Genomic DNA, 27,711 nt, shown 5'->3' on the forward strand with positions numbered 1-27,711 from the left:
TGAGATCCAGCTACTGCACTCCAGCCTGGGAAACAGAGCAAGAATCCGTCTCAAAAAAAAAAAAAAAAAAGTACTAATTACCAATGTGCTATGTCTAGCACTGCACTAACCCTTTCCTTTTTTTAAAAAAATTCATCTTTCCCTTTATTCTGACATTATGACATTAAATAAAGTCCAAGAGATATTGGGCTGGTCCTTGTTTGGTCTCTGCCCTTTCCTTCTTTTCCAAGTGGTATTCATCATGCTTCTCTTGGAAGTCTTCTCAAATAACCTTATGTCTATAACATACTTCCTTCTAGATTCTTTTGAGAGTCTATTTGTATTAGATCTAGAAATAGAAATGTAAGGCTGAAATGTATTACTATGACAAACTGTATGTGTGTATTACAATCTTAATTGTGCTAATAAGGATAATTATAATAAATATAATATGGATGATTCAAAAAGGTTAGATGGTTATAATTTAAAAAAAAATTGTCCTTGGATATTCCATTTGATTTGCTAAGCCTCGTGTTCTCTAATTTCATATCTCCATCTCCCCCACCCCAACCAAAATATATATACACACTGTGTATACATATACACCCACACTATGAAGAGCTGACTATAGAAGCTGGAAATTGCCCTGTTTCTTCCCGCTGCTTGCTACCTTCTTCAGTTCTGGACATCGGCTCCGCAGTGGAACTAGGTAGCCTCAACTCTTATAATGATTCAAGATTTTTCCTGTTTCATAACTTGAGGGAAGCTGGGGAACCTGTTAAGAGGATCCCAGCAATGAACTGGGCCTCAAGTGGAATGTCTCCCACTTTCTGCCTAACCTGCACGTCCATCAGCACCTCATCAATGAGATACGACTCCTCCGGGGAGAATTTCCCCCTGCCTGGTCCCCTTCCCTAGAGAGCCCTTCGCCAACCCTGGGACAGCCCCAAACGACAGCTCCCGAGCGCCACCCGGACCAGACTCCAGGGCCGCCCTGTCCCGCCACCCTTTTTCCCGCCCAGACTCCACGTCTTCTGAAAGAGGGCGTGGCCCGCAGGAAGTTCTCGCGTTACGGAAAGTGAAGTGTTTCCGGCTCCGGTGTGATGGCCGGCTCCTACCCTGAAGGTGCACCTGCAGTCCTCGCCGATAAGAGGCAGCAGTTCGGAAGCCGGTTCCTGAGCGATCCGGCGCGCGTCTTCCACCACAATGCCTGGTAATCACCCTGCCCCCTCGCCCGGCCTGTCGCTGGCCCTCTGTCCCGCCGCCTCGGAGCATTCCGAAAAGCCCCTGACCGCAGGCCACGAGTCAAGCTGCCCTACCCGAGGCACTCTCCAAGGGGAGAGAAACTCCTAGGCCAGCGACTCACCCTGCTCGCAGCCAGGACGTGAGGCCCCTAAGCTGCCCGTTTGATTTTCTCAGGGACAATGTGGAGTGGTCGGAAGAGCAAGCCGCGGCGGCGGAGAGAAAAGTCCAGGAGAACAGTATCCAGCGGGTGTGCCAGGAGAAACAAGGTGCGCTTAAATGGGCTCTCGTTGGTATCAACAGCCAGCGTACTGCCGAACGCGCCCTCCCGGAGAGGCCAGGGAACCGCGGCCGCCCACATCCTTTATTCCTGGCCTGATGCGGATCTCAGGAGTAGAGCAGGACAGGGAGGGGATGAGCAAGGAGGGAAAAGGGCTGCATTGTAACAAAATCTTAAGTCGTAGAGGGTTTTTTTAATATACAGTTTTACTTTGGAGGAGGGTAATTTTGTCTTTAATTATGTTGAGTAGATCCACGTTGATATGGCTAGCCAATGGCAACTGTGTGGTCACGCGATCATCTTAGAACCTGTACTTTTTACATGATTTGCATTTTCCATGAGGAGATGTTTCCATTGAAGCTTCATTTAAGTGATTAGATTCTAAATATTGTTGGGAGGGGGGCTAATGACTGGTGACTGTGTGTCTATTACTTGTGTGATGGTTATGAGAATTTAGGGCTTCAGTCAAGGAAAGGTGGATGCAGCAGAGTGGAGATAAGTCTGGCCAAAGAAAAGGAGGCCCCTGCTTGAGAGGTTGATGATATCACTGCAAAATATCCCTAGATAGTAAAACTAGGACTGATTGTTCCAGACAATTGAAGATAGCACTACAAATTTAGTACCTGCTGAAAGAGTTCTGTACAACAAAAAGGTTCCAGTTACAAAACATTCACCCTGCATAGTCTGACAGCAACTAGATCAAAGCAAGTTAATAGTGGAAAGGGTTTTTGAAAATCATGTGGTTCAATATTCTCTTTTTATAGTTAAAGACACTTGGACCACAGGACATTAAGTGCTTTTCCCAGAGGTAAGCAGTCAGTAGTAGCAGTAGTGGAACTAAAATCCTGTTTCTTAGGGAGTCTTGGTTGATTCAGCAGGTGAGTTGTGAGTTGTTAACACACTTCTTAGTGGATTCCAACTTCCATTGTCACTGTCCTGCTCAATTTGTTAGGTTTTTATTCTTTCTACTACACTAGTCAAGGCCCCCTGAATTGGCAAGAGCAGTAAACTGAAATCTGGGACTGTCATGATCACCTTAAAAACAGCCTTCATTTAAACTGTCCATACTTTTTTTTTTTGGAGGCAGAGTCTCGCTCTGTCACCAGGCTGGAGTGCAGTGGCGCGATCTCAGCTCACTGCAATCTCCTCCTCCCTGGTTCAAGCGATTCCCCTGCCTCAGCCTCCCGAGTAGCTGGGACTACAGGTGTGCACCACCATGCCTGGCTAATTTTTTGTATTTTGGTACAGATGGGGTTTCACCATGCTGGCCAGGATGGTCTCAATCTCCTGACCTCGTGATCCACCCATCTTAGCCTCCCAAAGTGCTGGGATTACAGGCATGAGCCACTGCACCTGGCTACTTCTAGGATTTTTTAATAGTTAAAAGTCATCTGGCTGGGCGCGATGACTCATGCCTGTAATCCCAGCACTTTGAGAGGCTGAGGCGGGTGGATCACGAGGTCAGGAGATTGAGACCATCCTGGCTAACACGGTGAAACCCCGTCTGTACTAAAAAATACAAAAAATTAGCCGGGCATGGTGGTGGGCACCTGTAGTCCCAGCTACTCAGTAGGATGAGGCAGGAGAATGGCGTGAACCCGGGAGGTGGAGCTTGTGGTGAGCCAAGATTGCGCCCCGGCACTCCAGCCTGGGTGACAGAGCGAGACTCTGTCTCAAAAAGAAAAAAAAGTCATCCAAAGATGTAGGAGGACACTTGATAGATAGTAAGTTCTCTGGTTGATTGTTCAAACAGAATTTAGACTCTCCTATAATGACGGATGGGGCATTTGGGTATAATGCCAGATGGCAGGACTAAATGACCTCAGAAATGCCTTCAGTTCTGGGACTGTGGCTCTACCTGAGGATAATTTTAGTATTAAAGTGACATTTGGTAAAGCAGGATAATTGACATTAGATATAAATAAAATATTTGAGAGCTGGTTCTTAAAATTTTTTCTTAAATATTTACAGTTGATTATGAGATCAATGCCCACAAATACTGGAATGACTTCTACAAAATCCACGAAAATGGGTTTTTCAAGGATAGACATTGGCTTTTTACCGAATTCCCTGAGCTGGCACCTAGCCAAAATCAAAATCATTTGAAGGATTGGTTCTTGGAAAACAAGAGTGAAGTATGTGAATGTAGAAACAATGAGGATGGACCTGGTTTAATAATGGAAGAACAGCACAAGTGTTCTTTGAAGAGCCTTGAACATAAAACACAGACACCTCCTGTGGAGGAGAATGTAACGCAGAAAATTAGTGACCTGGAAATTTGTGCTGATGAGTTTCCTGGATCCTCAGCCACCTACCGAATACTGGAGGTAACCTTTTATTGTCTTGGTAGTGGGATATGTGAAGCTATTATATTTGTGCACATGAGGTAGCATAGAGAGGCTGACAATAAAAGTAACTTATATTGGATGATGCTGACTAGACTTGACCCTTATATTAGCCTGGAATCACCTCCATTTTTGAACTGATAAAATGCCCTCAGTGCAGACCAGATATCTGGTGGTCATCACAGACAAAGATCACACAGGAATAGCATGTCACTTCCAAAAATTGTATTAATAGCATCATGCTGTACCTGTCACATGACACTGTATCATACAGGTGAAAGAGCTCAACATGATCATGCTATAACTCTGGAAAAAAGTCCCAGATCAGAAGAAATTGTTGCTTCTCTTCTAATACAGTTACAGGAATGGAGAGGGTAGTTAGGATGGTGCCTGTTTCTTAGGCCTGGGATAATTCTCTTCCTCTGCATTTGGATGGTGTTGCAGAGTCTAGACCTGGAAAAATGTCTAGATTGGTATAATGTAAATTCATAAATGGGGACTGCGCACGTTACTGGAAGCTGGTTCTGGAACTGGTTAGCCTTGGGATTGAGTCCTATGGTGTGATCTTAGACAATATCCTTACCCTCTCTGAGCAGTGAGACTGCTGCCTCTGCACCTTATACTTATGAGGATGGAGATAATGTATGTAAAAGGGCTAAGAACAGCATCTGGCACATAGTTAAGCCCTTAATAAATAGTTGCTGTCTTCATTACCACGCAGCACTGTGTTTAGGACAAGGTTGTCAAGCTCCCCTTTTCATACATTTTTCAGCACAGTCTATTACAAATATTTTCACAATAATAATATAAGCTTAGTAAGAAAATACTTCATCTACAGGACAATTTGCTAGAACTCAAAAGATAAAAGCAATCCTTGCCCTTTTTTCTAGACCACCTCGTTTCTGCTAATAAAAACCCATGCTCTTGTCTTTTAAGGGTTCCTGAAGTCAACATCAAAATCAACAAATGTCATGGGTACTGTTTAGCTCTAGACACTACACCTTCCCTAATACAGTTAGGCCAGATTCTTGTTGATTATTATTTTTCTAGCTTTTCTAGCTTTAGGGAATTAACTCTGGAAAGTTCTGTGATTAATAGTTCATTTCTGTCTGCAGGTTGGCTGTGGTGTGGGAAACACAGTCTTTCCAATTTTACAAACGAACAAGTAAGTATGTTGTAAAAGTTTATGATAGCAAAGAAGATAAAAGTGAAGGTTGGCTGGGCGCATTGCTTCACGACAGTAATCCCAGCACTTTGGGAGGCCAAAGCAGGATTGCTTGAAGCCAGGAGTGTGAGACCAGCCAGGGCAATGTAGCAAGAAAAAAAAGTAAAGGTTTTTTCAAAACTTGCTGCATCAAACTATCAATAATGGTTATTGGAAAATATGGATTATGTCAGATTCAGATTTCTACATTGTTCATTTATGGATTGTTTTAATTTGATTATCTTTGTCATTTGGAAAATTAGACTTAAAACTTGCTAGTGTTAACGTTTAGTGCCTTCTTCTTCTTCTAAGGAACAAATGTGTTCAACTTTTCCATTCTCATGATCTCTGAAGAACAGTCAGTGGCTGAGTTGTCATTACCCCCATGGTAGAGTTGAGAAAGCTATCATACATGAAGATATCTCCTGTTCTGATGAAAACACACTGGTTTTGTGTACTTAAGCAGAACACTTCTGACACCAAATGTGCGGGGTTTTTGCCAACACTGACCAATTCAACAACAGCTGGGTGTCCTACAATTCAATTCTGACACTGTCTACTTGGAGTTGGTATCAGATCCCACAAGTTAAGGGTTCGGTCCCAGAAGACTGCCCCCCACTTCAGATGCCAGTTGTGAATCTGGCCCTCCGTGTTTCTGCCCTACAGGCTGTAAATCAGGGGAGCCCTGTCTCCAGTTCAATAATTTCCTAGAATGGCTCACAGAACTCAGGGAAACACTTTACTTACATTTATGTGTTTGTTATGAAGGATACAGATTAACAGCCAGCTGAAGAAGTAATTAGAGTGGGGTTCAGAGGATCTCATGCTCAGGAGCTTTGACCCTGAGGAGCTCAGTGCAGTGTTCTCCTAGCACACGGATGTGTTCGCCAACCTGGAAGCTCATCAAGGGGTTTTTTTTAGTTTTGAGACAAGCTCTTGTTCTGTCATCCCGACTAGAGCACAGTGGTGTGCCCATAGCACACTGCAGGCTCAAACTCCTAGGCTCAAGCAATCGTCTCACCTCAGCCTCCCAAGTAGCTGGGACTACAGACACATGCCACCATACCCAGCTAATTTTTGTTTATTTTTTGTAGAGACAGGGTCTCACTTTGTTTCCCAGACTGGTCTCAAACTCCTGGCTCAAGTGATCCTCTTGCCTCGGCCTCCCAAAGTGCTGGAATTACATGCATAAGTCACCGTTCCCAGCCTCAAGAGTTTTTATACAGCTAGGACACAGACTTATGGGAAAATTAATTTTAAAAGGAGAAGAAGAAAATAGTTTTCATACAACATAATCTGCATTTCTATTCAGGACATTGGTGGGTGAAGCTGAAAGTTCCAATCAGTTTGCCCTTACTAGTGTTGGCCCCACCCCAGGTCATCTCATTAACATAAATTCAGTGTGGTCCTGAGGGAGTTCATCATGAATAACAAAAGATACAGAGTCTTGCTTCATCTCCCAGGTTGGAGTACAGTGGCACAATCTCGACTCATTGCAACCTCCGCCTTCCGGGTTCAAGTGATTCACCTGCCTCAGCCTCCCTAGTAGCTGGGATTAAGGGTGCATGCCACCACACACAACTAATTTTTATATTTTTAGTAGAGACGGGGTTTCACCACATTGGCCAGGCTGGTCTCAGACTCCTGACCTCAGGTGATCTACCTGCCTCGGCCTCCCAAAGTGCTGGGATTATATGTGTGAGCTGCCGCGCCCAGCCTGCTGAGGAAATTCTTAAGGTTTTTGGAACTCTGTGCCTGGAACCACAAAGACCAACACCAAATATATTTATTATACCATACCTGTTTTGTTTTGTTTGAGACGGAGTCTTGCTCTGTTGCCCAGGCTGGAGTGCAGTGGCATAATCTTGGCTCACTGCAACCTCTGCCTCCTGGTTTCAAGCGATTCTCCTGCCTCAGCCTCCCAGATACCCGGGATTACAGGCATGCGCCACAATGCCCAGCTAATTTTTGTATTTTTAGTAGAGATGGGGTTTCGCCATGTCGGCTAGGCTGGTCTCGAACTCCTGACCTCAAGTGATCCACCCACCTCAGCCTCCCAAAGTGCTGGGATTACAGGCGTGAGCCATGGCTCCCGGCCCTATAGCTGTTTTTAAACCCCTTGTGGAAATGACATTCCAGTTCTGTATTCATTACTGGAATCCACTGTTTCTCAAAGGTTTCATATAATATATACTTTGCCAATTTAGCCCACAGTATTCATTAACAGGATTAAGTAAAACATTAGCCTCATTACTAATATACATTTAAATATTTCTACAATTTGTTCTCAGAAATTTCTAAGAAAATGGCAAGTCCTAGTACTAACACTGAAGAAAAGAGATTGTTCTACTCTTGAAGTTACAGTCTGAGGAACCCACCTCAAATGGGAGATTGACTTAGCTTCAAGTTATGGCCATTAATCATCAATATCATCAATGAATGTAAAACTGAATGTAGATGGCATCTTTGCCACAGCCTCTTTATGCCATTTAAATAAGATCACTGTGTTCAGTATCTTACTAGAACCCACTTGTTCATGTAATTCACTGGCTTAGAATTGGCATGTTTTCTACTGCCTGTGAATCAGGTTTAAATTGTTGGGCATAGTTTTCAAAGTCCTCTACAAGAGTGTGCCCTATAAAGTATGTCCTCTTATCCCTCAGTGCACTGGTCACACCTTGCATGTCTTCCCCTGACTCCGTACCTTTCCAAAATGTCCTTTGTTTCTACTACTCTGTTTCCTTCCTTCCTCACATTCAGATCAGAAGCATCTAGAAAACTTCCCTAGTTGTTATCATCCAGCTGCCTCACTCTGAAGTCTTTTTCGAGACAGTCTCACTCTGTCACCCAGGCTGGAGTGCAGTGATTCGATTTCGGCTAGCTGCAACCTCCGCCTCCCAGGTTCAAGCAATTATCCTGCCTCAGCCTCCCGAGTAGTTGGGATTACAGGTGCCCACCACCACACCCAGCTAATTTTTGTATTATTGATTGATTGATTGGTTGATTGAGACGGAGTTTTGCTCTTGTTGCCCAGGCTGGAGTGCAGTGGTGCGATCTTGGCTCACCGCAACCTCTGCCTCCTGGGATCAAGTGATTCTCCTGCCTCAGCCTCCCAAGTAGCTGGGATTACAGGCATGCGCCACCATACCCAGCTAATTTTATATTTTTAGTAGAGACGGGGTTTCTCCATGTTGGTCAGGCTGGTCTCGAACTCCCGACTTCAGGTGATCCACCCGCCTCAGCCTCCCAAAGTGCTGGGATTACAGGTGTGTGCCACTGTACCCGGCTAATTTTTGTACTTTTTAGTAGAGATGAGCTTTCACCATGTTGGCCAGGCGGGTCTCGAACTCCTGACCTCAGGTGATCCACCCACCTCGGCCTCCCAAAGTGCTGGGATTACAGGCATGAGCCACCATGCCCAGCCCACTCTGCAGTCTTTACAGCCTTTTTATGTTTCTTGAGTTACCCTATTGCCTGGATCCTTTTTTTTTTTTTTTTTTTTTTGAGACAGGATTTCTGTCACCCAAGCTGGAATGCAGTGGTGCCATCACAGCTCACTGTAGCTTCAACCTTCCAGGGTTCAGGTGATCCTCCCACCTCAGCCTCCCAAGTAGCTGGGACAACAGGCGTGTGCCACCACCCCTGCTAATTTTTGTCTTTTTTGTAGAAATGGGGTTTTGCCATGTTGCCCAGGCCAGGGTTCTTAATATTTTTTTAATGTATCTGATAAAGACTTAGGATCATTTCTCAGGCTAATGTATTTTTCATTTGTTTTCTTTTTATATGTAACAGCTTTATTGAGATATAAAGTGTGTAATACAGTGGTTTTTTTGTTTGGTTGGTTTTTTGTTTTGTTTTGGTTTGGTTTTGAGATGGCATCTTGCCCTGTCGCCCGGGCTGGAGTGCAGTGGCACGATCTTGGCTCACTGCAACCTCTGCCTCCCAGTTTCAAGCGATTCTCCTGCCTCAGCCTCCTGAGTAGCTGGAATTACAAGCGCCCACCACCACACCCAGCTAATTTTTGTATTTTTAGGATTCACTGTGTTGGCCAGGCTGGTCTCGAACTCCTGACCTCGTGATCTGCCTGCCTCGGCCTGCCAAAGTGCTGGGATTACAGGCGTGAGCCACCGCACCCGGCCGTAATACAGTGGTTTTAAGTTAATTCACAGAGTTGTGCAGCCATCACTGCAGTCAACTTCAGGACATTTTCATCACCCCAAAAAGAAGCCCTATACCCATTAGCAGTCACTCCCCATTTCCCAATTTCCCCCAATCTCTAGCCCTAAGCAACCACTACTCTACAAATGCACAAATCTCTATATAGATTTATCTTGGGCTAATTTTAAGTATATGAAGTAAAATAGAGAAAACCAATTATTTTGAAATACAGTTCTATCCTCAGAGCCCAATTAAGGACTCTGATTTTAAAAATAATACTCTTAGCCCTTCATATTCACCTTTTCTGCATCCGAGGATTCAAGCAACCATGGATTGAAAATAAATAGTATAGGCCAGGCGCAGTGGCCCATGCCTATAATCCCAGCACTTTGGAAGGCCAAGGAGATAGGATCACCTGAGCCCAGGAGTTCAAGACGAGCCTGAGCAACATAGTGAGACCCCGTCTCTACAAAAAAATTAGCCGCCTGGTGCTGCGGCTCATGCCTGTAATCCCAGCACTTTGGGAGGCCGAGACGGGCAGATCACAAGGTCAGGAGATGGAGACCATCCTGGCTAACACAGTGAAACCCCGTCTCCACTCAAAATACAAAAAAAAATTAGCCGGTCGTGGTGGCAGGCACCTGTAGTCCCAGCTACTCCGGAGGCTGAGGCAGGAGAATGGCATGAACCCGGGAGGCGGAGCTTGCAGTGAGCGGAGATCGCACCACTGCACTCCAGCCTGGGCGACAGAGTGAGACTCCGTCTCAAAAAAAAGAAAAAAAATTGCCAAGCATGCTGGCATGCACGTGTAGTCTCAGCTACTTTGGAGGCTGAGGCCAGAGGATTGGTTGGGGCTGCAGTGAGCCATGATCACACCACTGTACTCCAGGTGACAGAGCAAGACCCTGTCTCAAAAATCAATAAAACAACAATTTTTAAAACTATAACTGTTTACATAGCATTTATATTAGGCGTTATAGATGATTTAATGTATGCAGGAGGATGTGTGTGGGTTGTATGCAAATGCTACACCCGACACCATTGTGTAAGAGACTTGAGCTGGATACCAAGGGACAACTATATGACCTGTAGAAAACTTAAAGAAAAGCACAGGCCGGGCATGGTGGCTCACTTTTGTAATCCCAGCAGTTTGAGAGGCCAAGGTGGGCAGATCACCTGAGGTCAGGAGTTCGAGCCCAGCCTGGCCAACATGGCGAAACCCCATCTTTACTAAAAATACAAAAATTAACCAGGCGTGGTGGTGGGCGCCTGTAATCCCAGCTACTCAGGAAGCTAAGGCAGGAAAATGGCTTGGACCCAGGAGTGGAGGTTGCAGTGAGCCAAGACCACGCTATTGCACTCCAGCCTGGGTGACAAAAGCAAAACTCCGTCTCAAAAAAAAAAGAAAAGCACAAAGAGGCCAGGCACGGTGGCTCATGCCTGTAATCTGAACACTTTGGGAAGCCAAGGTGGGCAGATTACTTAAGGTCAGGAGTTCAAGACCAACCTAGTCAACATGGTGAAACCCTGTCTCTCCTAAAAATACAAAAATTAACAAGGCATGGTGGTGGGCACCTGTAGTCCCAGCTACTCAGGAGGCTGAGGTGGGAGAATCACTTCAACCTGGGAGGCAGAGGCTGCAGTGAGCTGAGATTGCCCCACTGTACTCCAGCGTGGGTGACACAGCCGAGACCTCGTGTCTCACAAAAAAAAAAAAAAAAAGACATGAAGAAAACAACACTTGCCAGGCGCGGTGGCTCACCCCTGAAATTCCAGCACCTTGGGAGGCCGAGGCAGGTGGATCGCCTGAGGTCAGGAGTTTGAGACTAGCCTGGCCAACATGGTGAAACCCCGTCTCTACTAAAAATACAAAAATTAGCTGGGTATGGTGGTGCGCACCTGTAATCCGAGCTACTTGGGGGGCTGAGGTAGGAGGATCACTTGAACCCAGGAGGCAAAGACTGCAATGAGTCTTTTAGAAAGCAGAAGCTGAGTCTGATAGAACTTAGCCCGTGACCTTAATGGGTACTCGGCAGATGCAGCTGCCTGGCTGATTCGAGAACAGGACAGGCATGGACCCTGCTTTCGGAGCAGTGCTGTGGAATAGAACTTTGTGCAGTGATGGAAATGTTTGCATCTTCACTCTCCCTTATGGTGGGCACTAGCCACGTGTGAAACGTATCTAATGGGACTGAGAAACTGAATTTTTAATTTAAGTAGCCACAGGTAGCTAGTGATTACCATAGCAAATGCTGCAGTTCCCCAGGTTTTTAGTCTTGATTATACCTCCCAGAAGTTGTCTGCTCCAAAGGTCAACAGTTCAGCAGGAAGCAGAGCCCATGCCTTTGAGAGGCTGGAGGTATTGCATACTCCCCAAAATCCCAGCGTCTCACTCAAATAATGAGCCCAACAGTGCAGAAGAGCTCTGGGCTGTTGTTTCTAAAACGCAAGCATACAGCCTTCCTCCTCTCCCATTTTTATTTAGACCTGTACTAACAAAAAGAATTCTGGCATTACAAATTGTTTTGTATTTTGATGCCTTCAGAATAAATATATAATGTGCTTCATAATTGGAAGCAATTTTGATGGTTTTAAAATCAACATTTTTTGTGTTGCTACCTTGTGCTGAGACTTGTGCTAGATAGTGAGGATACCAAGAAAAATAAGCACAGGGATTTTGTGTTGTTCATCTTTATCTCCTCAGCATCTAAGATAATACACAATGCACAGTGGGCTCTCAGTAGTGTTTGGTGAACTAATAAGCTAAAGATGTAATCGCTGCTGTGAAAGCACTCACTCACTATGTGGTGGGGGCCAACAGACAGGTACAGTTGTGTTCCTGGTGTGGAGAAAGTGCCAAGGTGGCTCAGCGAATTAAAAAGAATTCTTGTGGTGCTATCAAGCAAGGCTTCATTTGAGGGAAAAGTAGGATTTCTGTAGGTGAAAAAAGAGAAGACATTGATTTGAAACTCCCTGGTTGTTTTATAAACTTCATATTAGCTATGTCCACAGAGCCTCCAAAAGGATATAATTCAAAAAGGATTTTAACCAAAATGAAATATGTTGTGACTAATAGATACAGTTTATTTGAATGAATGATAGTTTTTCCCATTTGATATTTTAACTGTGCTACACAAGAATGAGAGTAGACATAGCTCGATTTGTAGTCTCATTGTTCTGTCTTTTCTGCCCATTTCAGTGACCCAGGACTCTTTGTTTATTGCTGTGATTTTTCTTCCACAGCTATAGAACTGGTCCAGGTGAGTACGATGGGAAATTACCTATTGGTAATTTCCACTGATTAAAGGGAAAAGGTTCTCCTAAAAATCAAGGTCTCTGGCTGTGTTCTTATACGGTCTGTGTTCTTACGGTCTAAAAGTAAAAGATTTACTGATAACGAGCATACCTTGTTTTATTGCAGTTCACTTTATCACACTGTACAGATGTCATATCTGTTCATATATTGAAAGTCTGTGGCAACCCTGCATCAAGCAAGCCTACCAGTGCCGTTTCTCCACCACCATATGCTCACTTAGTGTCTGTGTGTCATGCTTTGGTGATTCTCAGAATATTTCAGACTTTTTTACTATTATGTATGTTATAGTGTGTGATGTTACTGTTGTACTTGGTTTGGGGTTCCACAAATCACATCTTTGTAAGACGGGCAACTTAATAAATGCATGTGTTGTGACTGCTCCACCAACCTGCCATTCCATTTCTCTCCCTCTCCTCAGGTCTCCTTGTTCTCTAAGACACAATATTGCAATTAGGCCACTTCATACTCTACAGTGTCCTCTGTGTGTTCAAGTGAAAGGAAGAGTTTCACCACGTTGCCCAGGCTGGTCTCGAATGATAGCTTACACTTGTGTTGTAATTATTAAATTTAATACACAATTGCATAAACTAATGAAATACGATTGCATGCCGGTGCGGTGACTCATGCCTGTAATCCCAGCACTTTGGGAGGCCGGGGTGGGCGGATCACGAGGTCAGGAGTTCAAGACCAGCCTGACCAAGTGAAACCCCGTCTCTACTAAAAATACAAAAAAATTAGCCGGGCTAAAAATACAAAAAATGGCGCATACCTGTAATTTCAGCTACTCAGGAGGCTAAGGCAGGAGAATCACTTGAACTCAGGAGGCGGAGGTTGCAGTGAGCTGAGATTGCACCACTGCACTCCAGCTAGACAACAGAGCGAGACTCCATCTCAAAAAAATAAAAATAAAGATAAAAATATGTTATTGGTTGGCCACAATGGCTTAACGCCTGTCATCCCAACACTTTGGGAGGCTGAGGCAGACAGATCACTTGAGATCAGGAGTTCAAGACTGGCCTAGGCAACATGGTGAAACCCCATCTCTACTAAAGAAAAATACAAGAAATTATCCAGGCACGGTGGTGGGCACCTGTAGTCCCAGCTACTCAAAAGGCTGAAGCAGGAGAATCGCTTGAACTGGGGAGGCAAAGGTTGCAGTGAGCCAAGATCGTGCCACTGCACTCCAGTCTGGGTGACAGAGTGAGACTCCATCTCAAAAAAAAAAGAGAGAAAGAAAAAAAATAGTTTATTGCTAAAACATATTAATAATCATCTAAACCTTCAGCAAGTTGTAATCTTTGCTAGTGGAGGGTCTTGCCTTGATATTGATGGCTGCTGACTGATCAGGGTGGTGATTGCCAAGGGCTGGGGTGGTGGTTGCTAAGGGCTGCAGTGACTGGCAATTTCTTAAAATAAGGTAACAATGAAGTTTACCATATCAATTGGCTCTTCCTTTCATGAAAGATTTCTCTGTAGCACGCGATGCTGATAGGATTTTGCCCACAGTAGAGCTTCTTTCAAATTGAAGTCCATTCTCTCAAACCCTGCTGCTGCTTTATCAACTAAGTTTGATGCCATTTCAAAACAAAAAACCTTTCTTGCCATTTCAAAACAATGTTCATAGCATCTTTTCTGGAGTAGATTTGATCTCAATAAACCACTTTCTTTGCCCAACCGTAAGAAGCAACTCCTTATAGATAAGGATGCTGGTTGAAAGAAAGAAAGAAAGAAAGAAAGAAAGAAAGAAAAAAAGACTAAAAAAGAAGAAGCAACAAGATTGCAACAATTCAGTCACATCTTCAGGCTTCACTTTTTTTTTTTTTTTGAGACAGGGTCTCACTGTGTTGTACAGGCTGAAGTAGAGTGACACAATCATAGCCCACTGTAGCCTTGAATTTTGGACTCAGGCGAACCTGATGAGATGATTCCATTGGGGTTCTTTGAGTTACAAGTAACAGAAACATCTAGACAAACTCAAAGCAATAAAGTAGAATGTCATAGAACCTAAGGGCACAAAATACAGCCCCAAGTTCCTGGTATCTTACCTCTCATTGTCCAGGGCCCATTTGTTTTTTCCGTCTTTGCATACCAGTTTTCTCTAGTCAGTATTTCCTAGTTTTGCACGTGGCCCCAACGTGCTTGCTCCTCCCAGTCCCTTACAAGCTCACCCTGTTCAGGGGTTCATGGTGCCTCACTAAAATGATTATGTCCCAGTTCTGAAGTCCCTGGAAAGTCTAGTTAACACAACCTAGCTGATAAATACAGCAGCCCTGTTTGAATCAGCTTCGGCCAATGAGAAACAAACTCACATATTTGGAGAAGATGGACATTGAGGGTAGATGCCTTAAAATGTATCTGTTATGGCTGGGCGCAGTGGCTCACACCTGTCATCCCAGCACTTTGGGAGGCCAAGGCCAGCAGATCATGAGGTCAGGAGTTCGATACCAGCCTGACCAATATGATGAAACCCCGTCTCTACTAAAAATATGAAATTTAGCTGGGTATGGTGGCACGCACCTGTAGTCCCAGCTACTTGGGAGGCTGAAGAATCGCTTGAACCCAGGAGGCGGAGGTTGCAGTGAGCCGAGATCGTGCCACTGCACTCCAGCCTGGGTGACAGAGCAAGACTCCATCTCAAAAAAAAAAAAAAAAAATGTGTCTGTTACAATTGGCCAGGCGTGGTGGCCAGCACTTTGGGAGGCTAAGATGGGCAGATCATCTGAGGTCAAGAGTTCCAGACCAGCCTGGCCAATATGGTGAAACTCCATCTCTACTAAATACAAAAATTAGCCAGGTATGGTGGTAGGTACCTGTAGTCCCAGCTACTCGGGAGGCTGAGGCAGGAGAATCGCTTGAACCTGGGAGGCAGAGGTTGTAGTGAGCCAAGATCACGCCATTGCACTCCAGCCTGGGCTACAAGAGCGAAACTCCATCTCAAAAAAAAAAAAATACAAAAACTAGCAGGACGTGGTGGCATGCACCTGTAATCCCAGCTACTGGGGAGGCTGAGGCAGGAGAATTGCTTGAACCCGGGAAAGCAGAGGTTGCAGTGAGCTGAGATCGCACCACTCCAGCCTGGGCAACAGAACAAGACTCTGTCTCAAAAAAAAAAAAAAAAAAAAAAGGGTCTGTCACAATTATGTATAATGCTGTTAGGGCAGATTAGGAATTGGTAGTGCCATGCTTTTAGAATTATTCATGCAGTTAAAGACCAAATGAATATTGAAGCCTATCTTTACTTCAGTTTTTGATAACAAAGTAAATTTTCTACATCTACAGAAATAGATTTTCCTGAAGAATTCTATGGTTTGTGTAATATTTTCTAGTTGGGAGTTGTTTTGAATCGTGTACTTTGTTGTTTGTTTTGAGACAGGGTCTCAGTCACTCAGGCTGGAGTGCAGTGGTACAATCAAGCTCACTGCAGCCTTGATCTCCTGGGCTCAAGTGATTCTCCCACCTCCTGTGTAACTGGGACTACAGGCACATGCCACCACACCTGGCTAATTTTTTTTTTTTTTTTTTGAGACGGAGTCTAGCTCTGTCGCCCAGGCTGGAGTGCAGTGGCGTGATCTCGGCTCGCTGCAACCTCCGCCTCCCAGGTTCAAGTGATTCTCCTGCCTCAGCCTCCAGAGTAGCTGGGATTATAGGCGGGTGCCACTGCACCCAGCTAATTTTTTGTATTTTTAGTAGAGACGGGGTTTCACCATGTTGGCCAGGCTGGTTTTGAACTCCTGACCTCAGGTAATCCGCCCACCTCGACCTCCCAAAGTGCTAGGATTACAGGCATGCACCCGGCATTTTTTTATTTTTTGTAGAGATGAAGTCTCACTATGTTGCCTAGCTGGTCTCAAACTCCTGGGCTCAAGTGATCCTCTTGCCTCAGCCTCCCAGGGTGCTGGGATTCTAGGCGTGAGCCACTGTGCCTAGCAGATCGTGCTTTTGGTTTGTTTGTTTGTTTGTTTGTTTTTGTTTTTGAGACGGAGTCTCTCTCTGTTGCCCAGGCTGGAGTGCAGTGGTGCGATCTCGGCTCACTGCAAGCTCCGCCTCCCAGGTTCACGCCATTCTCCTGCCTCAGCCTCCCGAGTAGCTGGGACTACAGGCACCTGCAACCACACCCGGCTAATTTTTTGTATTTTTAGTGGAGACGGGGTTTCACCATGTTAGCTAGGATGGTCTCCATCTCCTGACCTCATGATCTGCGTGCCTCGGCCTCCCAAAGTGCTGGGATTACAGGCGTGAGCCACTGCGTGCTTATTTAAAGTATGTGCTGTCTCTCTCCTTATGAATGTTTTTTTTTTCCCTGTTGGTCACTCATTTTCATGATCGTTTTCCAATTCTTAGATCTGACTTCATGCATGAGAAGTACAGAAAGTACACAAGAATAAAGAATAAAAGTAGGGGAGTCAGGAATGTTCTATTTTAAACGCAACTATTAGATTCCTCACTGTCTCCCTTCAATTATTCCTGATCTTTACTCTTTGAGTCCTCCCTGAAATACATGCTATTAGATTGATGCAAAAGTAATTGTCGTTTTTGCCATTACTTTTTTTTTTTTTCTTTTCTTTTTTTAGACGGAGTTTCACTCTTATTGCCCAGGCTGGAGTGCAATGGTACAATCTCGGCTCACTACAACCTCTGCCTCCTGGGTTCAAGTGATTCTCCTGCCTCAGCCTCCCAAGTAGCTGGGATTATAGGCATGCGCCACCACACCCAGCTAATTTTGTATTTTTAGTAGAGAAGGGGTTTCTCCATGTTGGTCAGGCTGCTCTCGAACTCCTGATCTCAGGTGGTCCTCCCGCCTTGGCCTCCCAAAGTGCTGGGATTACAGGCATGAGCCACCACATCCTTGCCATTACTTTCAATAGCAAAAACCGCAATTACTTTTTCACCAATCTATATAATGATTAGAAATATATCCCCTACTCTGGAGGGTGAGGCAAGTGATCCTATCGCCTGAACCCAACAGTTTGAGGCCAGCCTGGGCAACATGGGGAGATTTTGCCTCAAGAAAATAAAGAAAAAAGAAATAGATCCCTCTTCGTGAAGTAGCAACAGTTACATTTAAAATTTAAAACAAGATAATCTTTTCTTTGGGCTATGTTAATATTTTCTAACTTACTTGTCTCTTCCACCTGTCTGCAGACAAATTCAGAATATGATCCTTCTCGGTGTTTTGCCTTTGTTCACGACCTGTGTGATGAAGAGAAGAGTTACCCAGTGCCCAAGGGCAGTCTTGATATTATCATTCTCATATTTGTTCTTTCAGCAATTGTTCCAGACAAGTAAGTTTGGGTCCCTTAGCTGGTAGTGTCACAAAAAGAAAGCTTTGGTGAGGGACCTTTTTTTTAAAATAGGGTCTTGCTCCATCAGCCCAGGCTGGAGTGCAGTGGCACGATCATGGCTCACTGCAGCCTTAATCTCTTGAGCTTAAATGATCCTCCCTCCTCAGCTTCCCAAGTAGGTGGGACCACAGGCACGTGCCACCAGTCCTGGCTAATTTTTGTGTTTTAGCAGAGATGGGGTTTTGCCATGTTGCCCAGACTGGTCTTGAATTCCTGGGCTCAAGCAATCCTCCCACCTTGGCCTCCCAAAGTGCTGGGATTATAGGTGTGAGCCACTATGCCCAGCCTGGCAAGGGACCTTGATATTAGAGTTGGGCTCGAAGTAAAAAGAGTTTTGTTTATGTTCTGATAGACACAAAGAAGCCACACCATTTGTAGTGATGTGAGCATCTCAACTATTTTCCTAAATTTGTCTTGATGTCCAACTTCTGTTCTGGCCTCGAAACTTCTGCAGTAGTTGGTTCTTCATTTCCTTGTTGTGGCTCAACATTGGGAAAGAATGGGAAATCAGTCTCTAATGAGTATGTGGGGAAATTCCTATTGATAATCTCATCACATGCCGTTTTAGAACTGTGAACTGTGGGTGTCACAGCTTTCAGGTAATGTCTCATTATTGGCCTTTCATTTTATTTTATTTTTTTTGAGACAGAGTCTCTCCCTGTTGCCCGGGCTGGAATGCAATGGCGTGATCTAGGCTCACTGCAACCTCCGCCTCCCCAGTTCACACAATTGTCCTGCCTCAACCACCCGAGTAGCTGGGATTACAGGCACCCGCCACCATGCCCGGCTAATTTTTGTATTTTTAGTAGATACGGGGTTTCACCATGTTGGCCAGGCTGGTCTTAACTCCTCACCTTGTGATCTGCTTGCCTCCACCTCACAAAATGCTGGGATTACAGGTGTGAGCCACCACGCTGGCCTTTTTTTTGAAGACGGAGTCTTGCTCTGTTGCCCCGGCTGGGGTGCAGTGATGAGATCTTGGCTCACTGCAACCTCCACCTCCCGGGTTCAACCAATTCTCCTGCCTCAGCCTCCCAAGCAGCTGGGATTACACGTGTACGCCACCATGCCTGGCTAATTTTTGTATTTTTTTTTTTTTAGTAGAGATGGTGTTTCACCATGTTGGCCAGGCTGGTCTCGAACTCCTGACCTCATGATCCGCCTGCCACGGCCTCCCAAAGTGCTGGGATTACAGGCATGAGCCACCATGCCCAGCCTATTGGCCTTTTAAATGCTTTAAATAAAACAACCTTATTAGCAACACGAAATTTACATTGAACCTTAACTAAGGTGTTCTCTGATGCTTACAGTGTTTTAGAAAACTGTGATACAGAATTCTATAAAATCAGATTCTGATTAAAGGAAAGTCAAATGCTATATCCTAAAATACACCATTAAAACTTCATATGCATAGGTAACCAGTGGTCCTATGAAACTACCTTCTCTCTTTTTTTTATTTTTTTCTGAGATGGAGTCTCACTCTGTTGCCCAGGCTGGAGTGCAGTGGTGAGATCTTGGCTCACTGCAAGCTCTGCCTCCCAGGTTAAAGCGATTCTCCTGCCTCAGCCTCCTGAGCAGCTGGGATTCAGACAAGCACCACCACACCTGGCTAATATTTTTTGTATTTTTAGTAGAGATGGGGTTTCACCATGTTGGCCAGGCTGATCTTGAGCTCCTGACCTCAAGTTATCCACCCACCTCGGCATCCCAAAGTGCTGGGATTACAGGCATGAGCCACCGCACCTGACCAAAACTATCTTCTCAAGGAAGTAGAGTCAGATGGTGGCTAAGAGATTCAGATACCATGGACTAATTCCATGGAAGCCCTTGTCACTGCCAGAGTGCAGTGAGTCTGGACAGGCTGGGGGTTGGCAAATGTTAGGGTAAACTATACCCATGAAATCATGAGATTAGAGACTTCAAACATCTCCTCATTCTGTGTCATCAGAGTCCTGCAAAGATGATTAAGTAAATTAGTGTTAAAGGTCAAGGTAAGCTGGTGTTAGGAAGCCAGATTACATGACTAGAGACTGCAGGGACCAGTGATTGAGATCCTGGTTTATCTCCCAGAGTCCAAGGACCCCTTGCTGGCTGCACAGGATAGGAGCTTTGAGTGATTGACCTTCCTCTAGAAGGCCACACTTCCTCTAGAAGGGTACTGAAGTCATCCAACCTGAGAGGATGAGTGTGAAATAAAGGCATATGCAGGATAACCCAAAAGGCCTACCATGGTTTTAAACTTTAATAATTGCAGAGGTTGACCAGGCACAGTGGCTCACACCTATAATCCCACCACTTTGGGAGGCTGAGGTGGAAGGAGTGCTTGAAGCCAGGAGCTCAAGACCAGCTTGGGCAACAAAGCAAGACCCCTGTCTCTACTAAAAATAAAAATAAAAAAATTAGCCAGGTGCATATTTGTAGTCCCAGCTACTCAGAAGGCTGAGGCAGGAGTATGGCTTAAGCCCAGGAGTTTGAGGCTGCAGTGAAGTGAGCTATGGTCACACCACTGCACTGCAGCCTGGGTGACAGAGTGAGACCCTGTCTCAAAAAAAACCTATGACCTTAGAAGTTTCAATGCTACAAACTTTTTAAAAATTGACATGGACTAAAACAAATTATTAAAATTTAAAATTCAAGTCAGCCACAGTGGCACACACTTTTAGTCCCAGCTACCTAGGAGACTGAGGCAGGAGGATCACTTGAGCCCAAGAGTCCAGCCTGGGCAACATAGCATAGCAGGACCCCAGCTGCTTTTTCTTTGTTTGTTTGTTTGTTTGTTTTCTGAGACAGAGTTTCGCTCTTGTTGCCCAGGCTGGAGTGTGTGCTATGTGGTCTTGGCTTACTGCAATCTCTGCCTCCCGGGTTCAAGCGATTCTCCTGCCTCAGCATCCCAAGTAGCTGGGATTACAGGTGCCTGCCACCATCCCTGGCTAATTTTTTTGTATTTTTAGTAGAGACAGGGTTTCACCATGTTGGCCTGGCTGGTCTCGAACTCCTGATCTCAGGTGATCTGCCTGCCTTAGCCGTTTTTCTGTTTTTTGTTTTTTTTAAGTGGGAAACATTCATTATGCAAAATTTAAATAGACTTTGAAATTTTTTTTGGTGAATTTTGTAGCATTTAGACTTCTGAAGTTATGAAAGCTTCAACCTGCACCAAGACTTTTGAAGAACACTGCATATGGAAAGCGCATACCTAAATGTAAAACCCTCTGTCTGTTATACTTATTTGCATACTGATTGTATTGCCATGTAACTTGTAAGTTCTTGAGGACAAGTCTTCATTTAACAAACAGAAAGATACAGCCCCTACATTGAAAGAGCTCAGGTCTAATGGTGCAGGCAGATAAGTCACCTAGCAGAACCCACTGGATGCTCAGGATTCGGCTTAGCCACAGGAGCACAGGGCAAAGATGGCTATCTAGGACAGTGGGGAAGTGAGCCAGATGGAGAGCAGAGAACTGTTGTTTGTTTGTTTGTTCTTTGGAGACGGAGTCTCAGTTACTCTGCCGCCCAGGCCGGAGGGCAGTGGTGCAATCTTGGCTCACTGCAACCTCCACCTCCCAGGTTCCAGAAGTTCTCCTGCCTCAGCCTCCTGAGTGTCTGGGATTATAGACGCACGCCACCACGCCTGGCTACTTTTTGTATTTTCAGTAGAGACGGGGTTTCACCATTTTGGCCAGACTGGTCTCAAACTCCTGACCTCATTTGATCCGCCTGCGTCAGCCTCCCAAAATGGTGGTATTACAAGCATGAGCCACCGCACCTGGCCGGGAGCAGAGAACTTTCTTATGGCAGAAGCAGGCTGTCCTTGGGCCTCTTCGGGCTGAAGGCAGTGGATCGAGGCCACAGCTGTGAGCAGGCAGCTAACGTCCTTCAGTTCTAACTGAAGAGTAGAGGAGCTTAGATCTCAGACTTGGTGTGTCAGTTGAGGAAGTCCACTGGCTTTTTGGGATATGCTACAGGGAAAGAGAACGCTGTCTTTAAGGAGACCTGATTGACTATCATTCCCTGCTGCTCCACAGGATGCAGAAGGCTATCAACAGGCTGAGCAGGCTTCTGAAACCTGGGGGGATGGTACTTCTGCGAGATTACGGCCGCTATGACATGGCTCAGCTTCGGTTTAAAAAAGGTATTTTGAGAGTGCTGAATCCTAACCACTAGAGATCATGTCCTTTGCAGGGACATGGATGAAGCTGGAAATCATCATTCTCAGCAAACTAACACAAGAACAGAAAACCAAACACCATATTTTCTCACTCATAAGTGGGAGTTGAACAATGAGAACACATGGACACGGGGCGGAGGGCATCACACACTGGGGCCTGTCTGGAGGTGGGGGGGCTGGGAGAGGGAGAGCATTAGCAGAAATACCTAATGTAGATGACGGGTAGATAGGTGCAGCAAACCTCCATGGCACGTGTATACATATGTCACAAACCTGCATGTTCTGCACATGTACCCCAGAACTTAAAGTATAATTTAAAAAAAAAAAAAGGTATTTGGCCACTATAATCAAAAAATGGTGCTGCCATCAGAATAGAAACTCTAGAATTAGAACTCCTTATATAAAGCCATTTAATATGTGACAGAGTAGTATATTTTTTAAGAAAACTGAAGAGGCTTGTATAATCTAGATATTGAGGTCTTTTTAAGCAAGACAGCTACCTTTAGAAGAGCTTTTATTAGAAAGACATTTGAAAGACAGCCGGGCGCAGTGGCTCATGCCTGTAATTCCAACACTTTGGGAGGCCGAGTCGGGCAGATCACCTGAGGTCAAGAGTTCGAGACCAGCCCGACCAACATGGAGAAACCCTGTCTCTACTAAAAATACAAATTAGCCGGGCATGGTGGCACATGCCTATAATCCCAGCTACTCGGGAGGCTGAGGCAGGAGAATCGCTTGAACCCAGGAGGCGGAGCTTGCAGTGAGCCGAGATCGCACCATTGCACTCCAGCCTGGGCAACAAGAGTGAAACTCTGTCTCAAAAAAAAAAAAAAAGACATTTGAAAGACATAAATAATTTTAAATGTGGCATGACAAAAGATGCCATTAAAAATGTAAAAGGCAAATGACGGAGTAAGAAGGAATATTTTCAGTGCATATAATAGATAAAGACTTAATATCTTTGCTCTTCAGGGAGCTGTCATGAAACTGATAAGGATCAGTGACCCACCCAAAAAGCAGGTGAGGAGTGTTTAGTCAGTTCACAGAAGAACGTATCTAAATGGCCAGTAAACAACACTTCAAGGAAATAAAAATAACGAGTTAGTACTTCTTATTGCTGGCCAATTCAAAGAAAGAGGTGCATTCCTTCATTACTGGTAGAAAAAGAAATTGTTACAGCCTTTTTTCTTTCAGATGGAGTTTTGCCCTTGTTGCCCAGGCTGGAGTGCAATGGCGCGATCTCGGCTCACTGCAACCTCTGCCTCCTGGGTCCACCCACCTTGGCCTCCCAAAATGCTGGAATTACAGGTGTGAGCCACTGTGCCCAGTATTAACAGCCTTTTTTTTTTTTTTTTTTTTGAGACGGAGTCTCGCTCTGTCTCCCAGGCTGAAGCGCAATGGCACGATCTCGGCTCACTGCAACGTCTGTCTCTTGGGTTCAAGCAATTCTCCTGCCTCAGCCTCCCGAGTAGCCGAGACTACAGGCATGTGCCACCACGCCTGGCTAATTTTTTTGTATTTTTAGTAGAGACAGGGTTTCACCATGTTGGTCAGGCTGGTCTCAAACTCCTGACCTCAGGTGATCCACCCACCTCGGCCTCCCAAAGTCCTGGGATTACAGGCGTGAGCCACTGCTCCCAGCTTACAGCCTTTTTTAAAGCACCCAATTATTGTTCAGTCCAGTCTTTTTTTGAATATAGTCAAGAACTAGCACATAATACATGCAGGAGCAAAACTTCGTAAACAAAGTGAATGCCTCTGGATAGGGAGATGTCGTGCTTGTCACCTGAGGTGGACCCCATACCACTGAACTTGGAGGGATTTCTGTTGTGTATTCAGTGAGAGGAGAGCAATGTACAAGGGAGTATTTTAAACTCCATCCCCGTATACCAGTATCTGCAGGGAAATAAGTATACACGTGTGATGATTTGGGCATTCGGGAAGGTCTAGAAGTATGTGCCAGGCTGGTAAACTGAGATGAGGTCAGGGAGGTTAGCAGCAGAAGGGAAAGCATGTTCATGATCAAAACAGTATCTGAGTTGTATTTATGATTCTGTAGACACGTGAAGAGACATGCAAAGGACAGTCACCACCAAAATGGTAATGGTTGTCTCAAGTTTCCTTAAACTCAGCTATATTGCTTAATTAAAAAAAAAAAATAGGCCAGGCATGGTGGCTCATGCCTTTAATCCCAGCACTTTGGGAGGCCAAGGCGGGTGGATCACCTGAGGTCAGGAGTTTGAGACCAGCCTAGCCAACATGGTGAAACCCTGTCTCTACTAAAAATACAAAAAATTAGCTGGGCGTGGTGGTGGGAACCTGTAATCCCAGCTACTTGGGAGGCTGAGGCAGGAGAATCACTTGAACCTGGGAGGCAGAGGTTGCAGTGATCTGAGGTCACGCCATTGCACCCAGCCTAGGCAACAAGAGCGAAACTCCATCTCAAAAAAAATAAATAAATAAAAAGTTTGTGCTGTTAGTTTAATAGGGTTGGGAGAGTGAACAAGTTGTTTTCATCAAATAATTCTAGAGTTTTGGAGTGGGGTGCTTAGGAACCTCATGTTTTCTGACATTGTGACTTACTCCCGTTGAGCTGCTCTTCCCGAAGCACTGAGGCAGGAGTGCTCTCCACCCAACAAACTGGCCTCTCAGTTAACATTCCTTAGCAGTGCAAGTCAAAGAGACACTTTAAAGTGTCTCTGATTTTTAATACATCACTCTGCAGGTCAGTGTCTATCTGGAAATTTCTACGTGAGAGGTGATGGAACCAGAGTTTACTTCTTCACACAAGGTATGAAACACTCATCTTTTTACGCTAAAAGTCCCCAGTACCAGATGGTCTTCAAGGCACGTTCAGAAGGAAAACTATCTGGCCCCTCCTGCCTTTTAGGCAGGCTGTTTCCTGCGGTTCCCCGCTGCTCACACCCTCTTCCACCCTGGGCTAGGCTACCCATGGCAGCCAGCCACTCGGGCCCCCAGGCAGCCCTGGCTTGTCCATGCCTTCAGTCCTGCTCTGCTCTCCCTGTCTGCCACTGTCCAAAATGGGAAGCCTGCCCACTCTGCAAGGCTCACCTCCAGTCCAGCCTGTCTCACCCTCTACACGGGGTTGTGCTTTGGTGTGCCCGGGTCAGGGTGAACCCTGGGTTCTAGGGGTGCCGGGAACTGCTCTCCTCTGCAACTGGCGCATCCACAGGCTTCATCCTTCACTTGGGCCTTCTGTTCCTGGGCCCTTTTTAGGGTCACCTTCTTTGAGCCTTTGGTTAAGATGATGAAACCTCTTTCCTAAAGCAATTGCTTTGACATACGTAGATATTTTTGCATAAATTTTAAGGTGTTCATAGAGCCTAAAGGCCAAATATAAACCAAAGGTTTTTAAAAAAGAAAAAACCGCGGCCTATACACAGTGGCTTCCCCTACCTAAACATGAACTTGTTGTTACCAAGCCACCACTGCATTTATAACCAAATGGCCATGTAAAAAACACGACAGCAACTTCCCAGAGCCCCATTTAACAAGGACTTAGTAGATAAAAATGCCTTTTCTTGAGGGGAAAATGCATAAACATCTTTTATTTTCCACACTAGAGGAACCGGACATGCTTTTCACCACTGCTGGACTGGAAAAAGTTCAGAACCTGGTGGACCACCGACTGCAGGTGAACCGAGGGAAGCAACTGACAATGTACCGGGTTTGGATTCAGTGCAAATACTGCAAGCCCCTTCTGTCCAGCACCAGCTAAGAGGCACCTGCTGCCAACACGATGCAAGCCCGTTGTGTTTCCGAGCTTTTTTTAAAAAAAATTTGTAGCACCGGGCATGGTGCATGCCTGTAATCCCAGCCACTCAGAAGGCTGAGGCAGGGAGGATCCATTGAGCCCAGGAGTCCAGCCTGGGCAAAAGAGCGAGAGACCCTGTATCTGAAAGTAATAATAAAATAAAAAGAATATAAATGAGGTCTCGTTGATGCTGGACAATTCAAGAATTCAGACTTGAACCTTAAACCTAGGAAAAGTTACTTTGTATCAGGATTCTAACAATTATGCTTCATATTTGTGAAGTCCTTTAAAACATAATTTTCTCAAGTTCTTTCTTTGAGACCTCAATCTGTCTTAGCATTTTGTAACTAATAACTGAAATTTTATTCAAAGGAATTGTAAACCTTAAACCACCAATTTATTTCCATGTGAAAAAGTGTTATATATGACAAATGTTTTTTGATTGTAATTGCGTTAAATCTTTTGAGAGTGTAAATGCCGGGCTAGGCAATTGCAGTTAATACATACAGGGGTTAGTGAAGGGCTTATTAAGTTGTAGGGGAAGCAAGCTGGGAAGAATCAGATGAGATATTTTCCTGATAAAAAAAAAAAACGACCCTGTAGACAGCATCAAAATGTGTTGTTCTTGTTAAGTAATTGATCGTGGTCTTGTCTTTAATCTTAGTTCCGCCAGGCGCGGTGGCTCACACCTGTAATCCCAGCACTTTGGGAGGTGGAGGCGAGCGTACTGCTTGAGCCGTTCGAGACCAGCCTGGGCAAAGTGGTGAAACCCCGTCTCTACATAAACACAAAAATTAGCCAGACGTGGTGGCATGTGCCTGTAATCCCAGCTACTTGGGAGGCTGAGGCAGGAGGATTGCTTGAGCCCAGAGGTCAAGACTGCAGTGAGCCAGGATTGGAACACTGCACTCCAGCCTGGGTGACAGAGCGAGACCCTGTCTCAAAAAAAATTACCCAGTCCCAGGCATTCTGTCATAACAGCACCTACAGACTAAGTATGGCTTAATGGTGAGAAGTACTTTTTTTGAACCAGATAGGCTTGGTTCAGATCTTGGCTTTGCTTCCTAATGACTGTGTGACCTTGAATGAGTTTATTGATCTTCTCTTATGCTTTCCTCATCTATAAGTGAGTAATAAGAGCAGCTACCTCACAAGGTAGGGCAACCATAACAGATACCACAGACTGTGTGGCTTAAACAACAGAAATTTATTTTCTTATAGTTCTGAAGGCTAGAAGTGCAATAGCAAGGTGTCAGCAGGTTTGGTTTCTTCTGAGGCCTTCCTCCTTGGCTTGCAGATGTCTGCCTCCTTCCTGTGGCCTCATATTGTAGTCCCTCTGTGTGCATACCTGTCTGTGCGTACTCACTTGCTCTCTCATTCTTTGCCCTGATCTCCTCTCATAAGAATACCAGTTTTATTGGATTTACGCTTCTATCTCCAAATACACTAAAGTACTGGAGATTAGGGCTTCAACATAGGAATTTTGGGAGGACACAGTTCAGCTCATAACAGGTTGTTATGAGGGTTAAATGCCCTGATATACCTGGCCCTAGCAAATGCTACCTAAGTGTTGGTTATCATTATTATTACTTTACGATAATAAGTAATACATAAAACCCCAAAAACTTTAGAGAAATCTTTTTTATTTCAGAGTAATTAGAGATTGGCAGGAAGTTGCACAAAATGTATAGGAAGGTTCTGTTCATGCACCGTGCATCTCTCCTCATGTATAATTCTAGTACATTATTAAAACCAAAAAATTGACATTGGTACAATCCATAGGACTAATTCACATTTCAAGTTATAAATGAATCATTTGTGTGTGTGTATTACACTTCTAGGCAATTTTATCACATGTGTAGCTTGTAACCACTACGGTCAAAATACAGAACTGCTTCATCACAA

The 27,711-nt window shown here is 44.8% G+C and overlaps 1 protein-coding gene across 2 annotated transcripts; it reads left to right on the forward strand.

Moving 5' to 3' along the window:
- Positions 1 to 1,047: 1,047 nt before the first annotated feature.
- METTL2B (methyltransferase 2B, tRNA N3-cytidine) lies at positions 1,048 to 27,711 on the forward strand. Of its 2 annotated transcripts, XM_054656257.2 has the most exons (10): positions 1,048 to 1,192; positions 1,399 to 1,490; positions 3,473 to 3,828; positions 4,962 to 5,011; positions 12,408 to 12,468; positions 17,667 to 17,806; positions 21,889 to 21,995; positions 23,226 to 23,339; positions 24,757 to 24,822; positions 25,616 to 27,711. In XM_054656257.2, the coding sequence occupies exons 1-10, from the start codon at positions 1,083 to 1,085 to the stop codon at positions 25,768 to 25,770; spliced, it is 1,251 nt and encodes a 416-aa protein (XP_054512232.2). In that variant the 5' UTR covers positions 1,048 to 1,082; the 3' UTR covers positions 25,771 to 27,711. The 2 variants fall into 2 exon arrangements, with proteins under 2 accessions (XP_054512232.2, XP_009452432.2); XM_009454157.5 differs by lacking the exon at positions 23,226 to 23,339.

The sequence above is a fragment of the Pan troglodytes genome, chromosome 6 (genome assembly GCF_028858775.2).
Source record: "Pan troglodytes isolate AG18354 chromosome 6, NHGRI_mPanTro3-v2.0_pri, whole genome shotgun sequence".
Lineage (NCBI taxonomy): Eukaryota > Metazoa > Chordata > Mammalia > Primates > Hominidae > Pan > Pan troglodytes.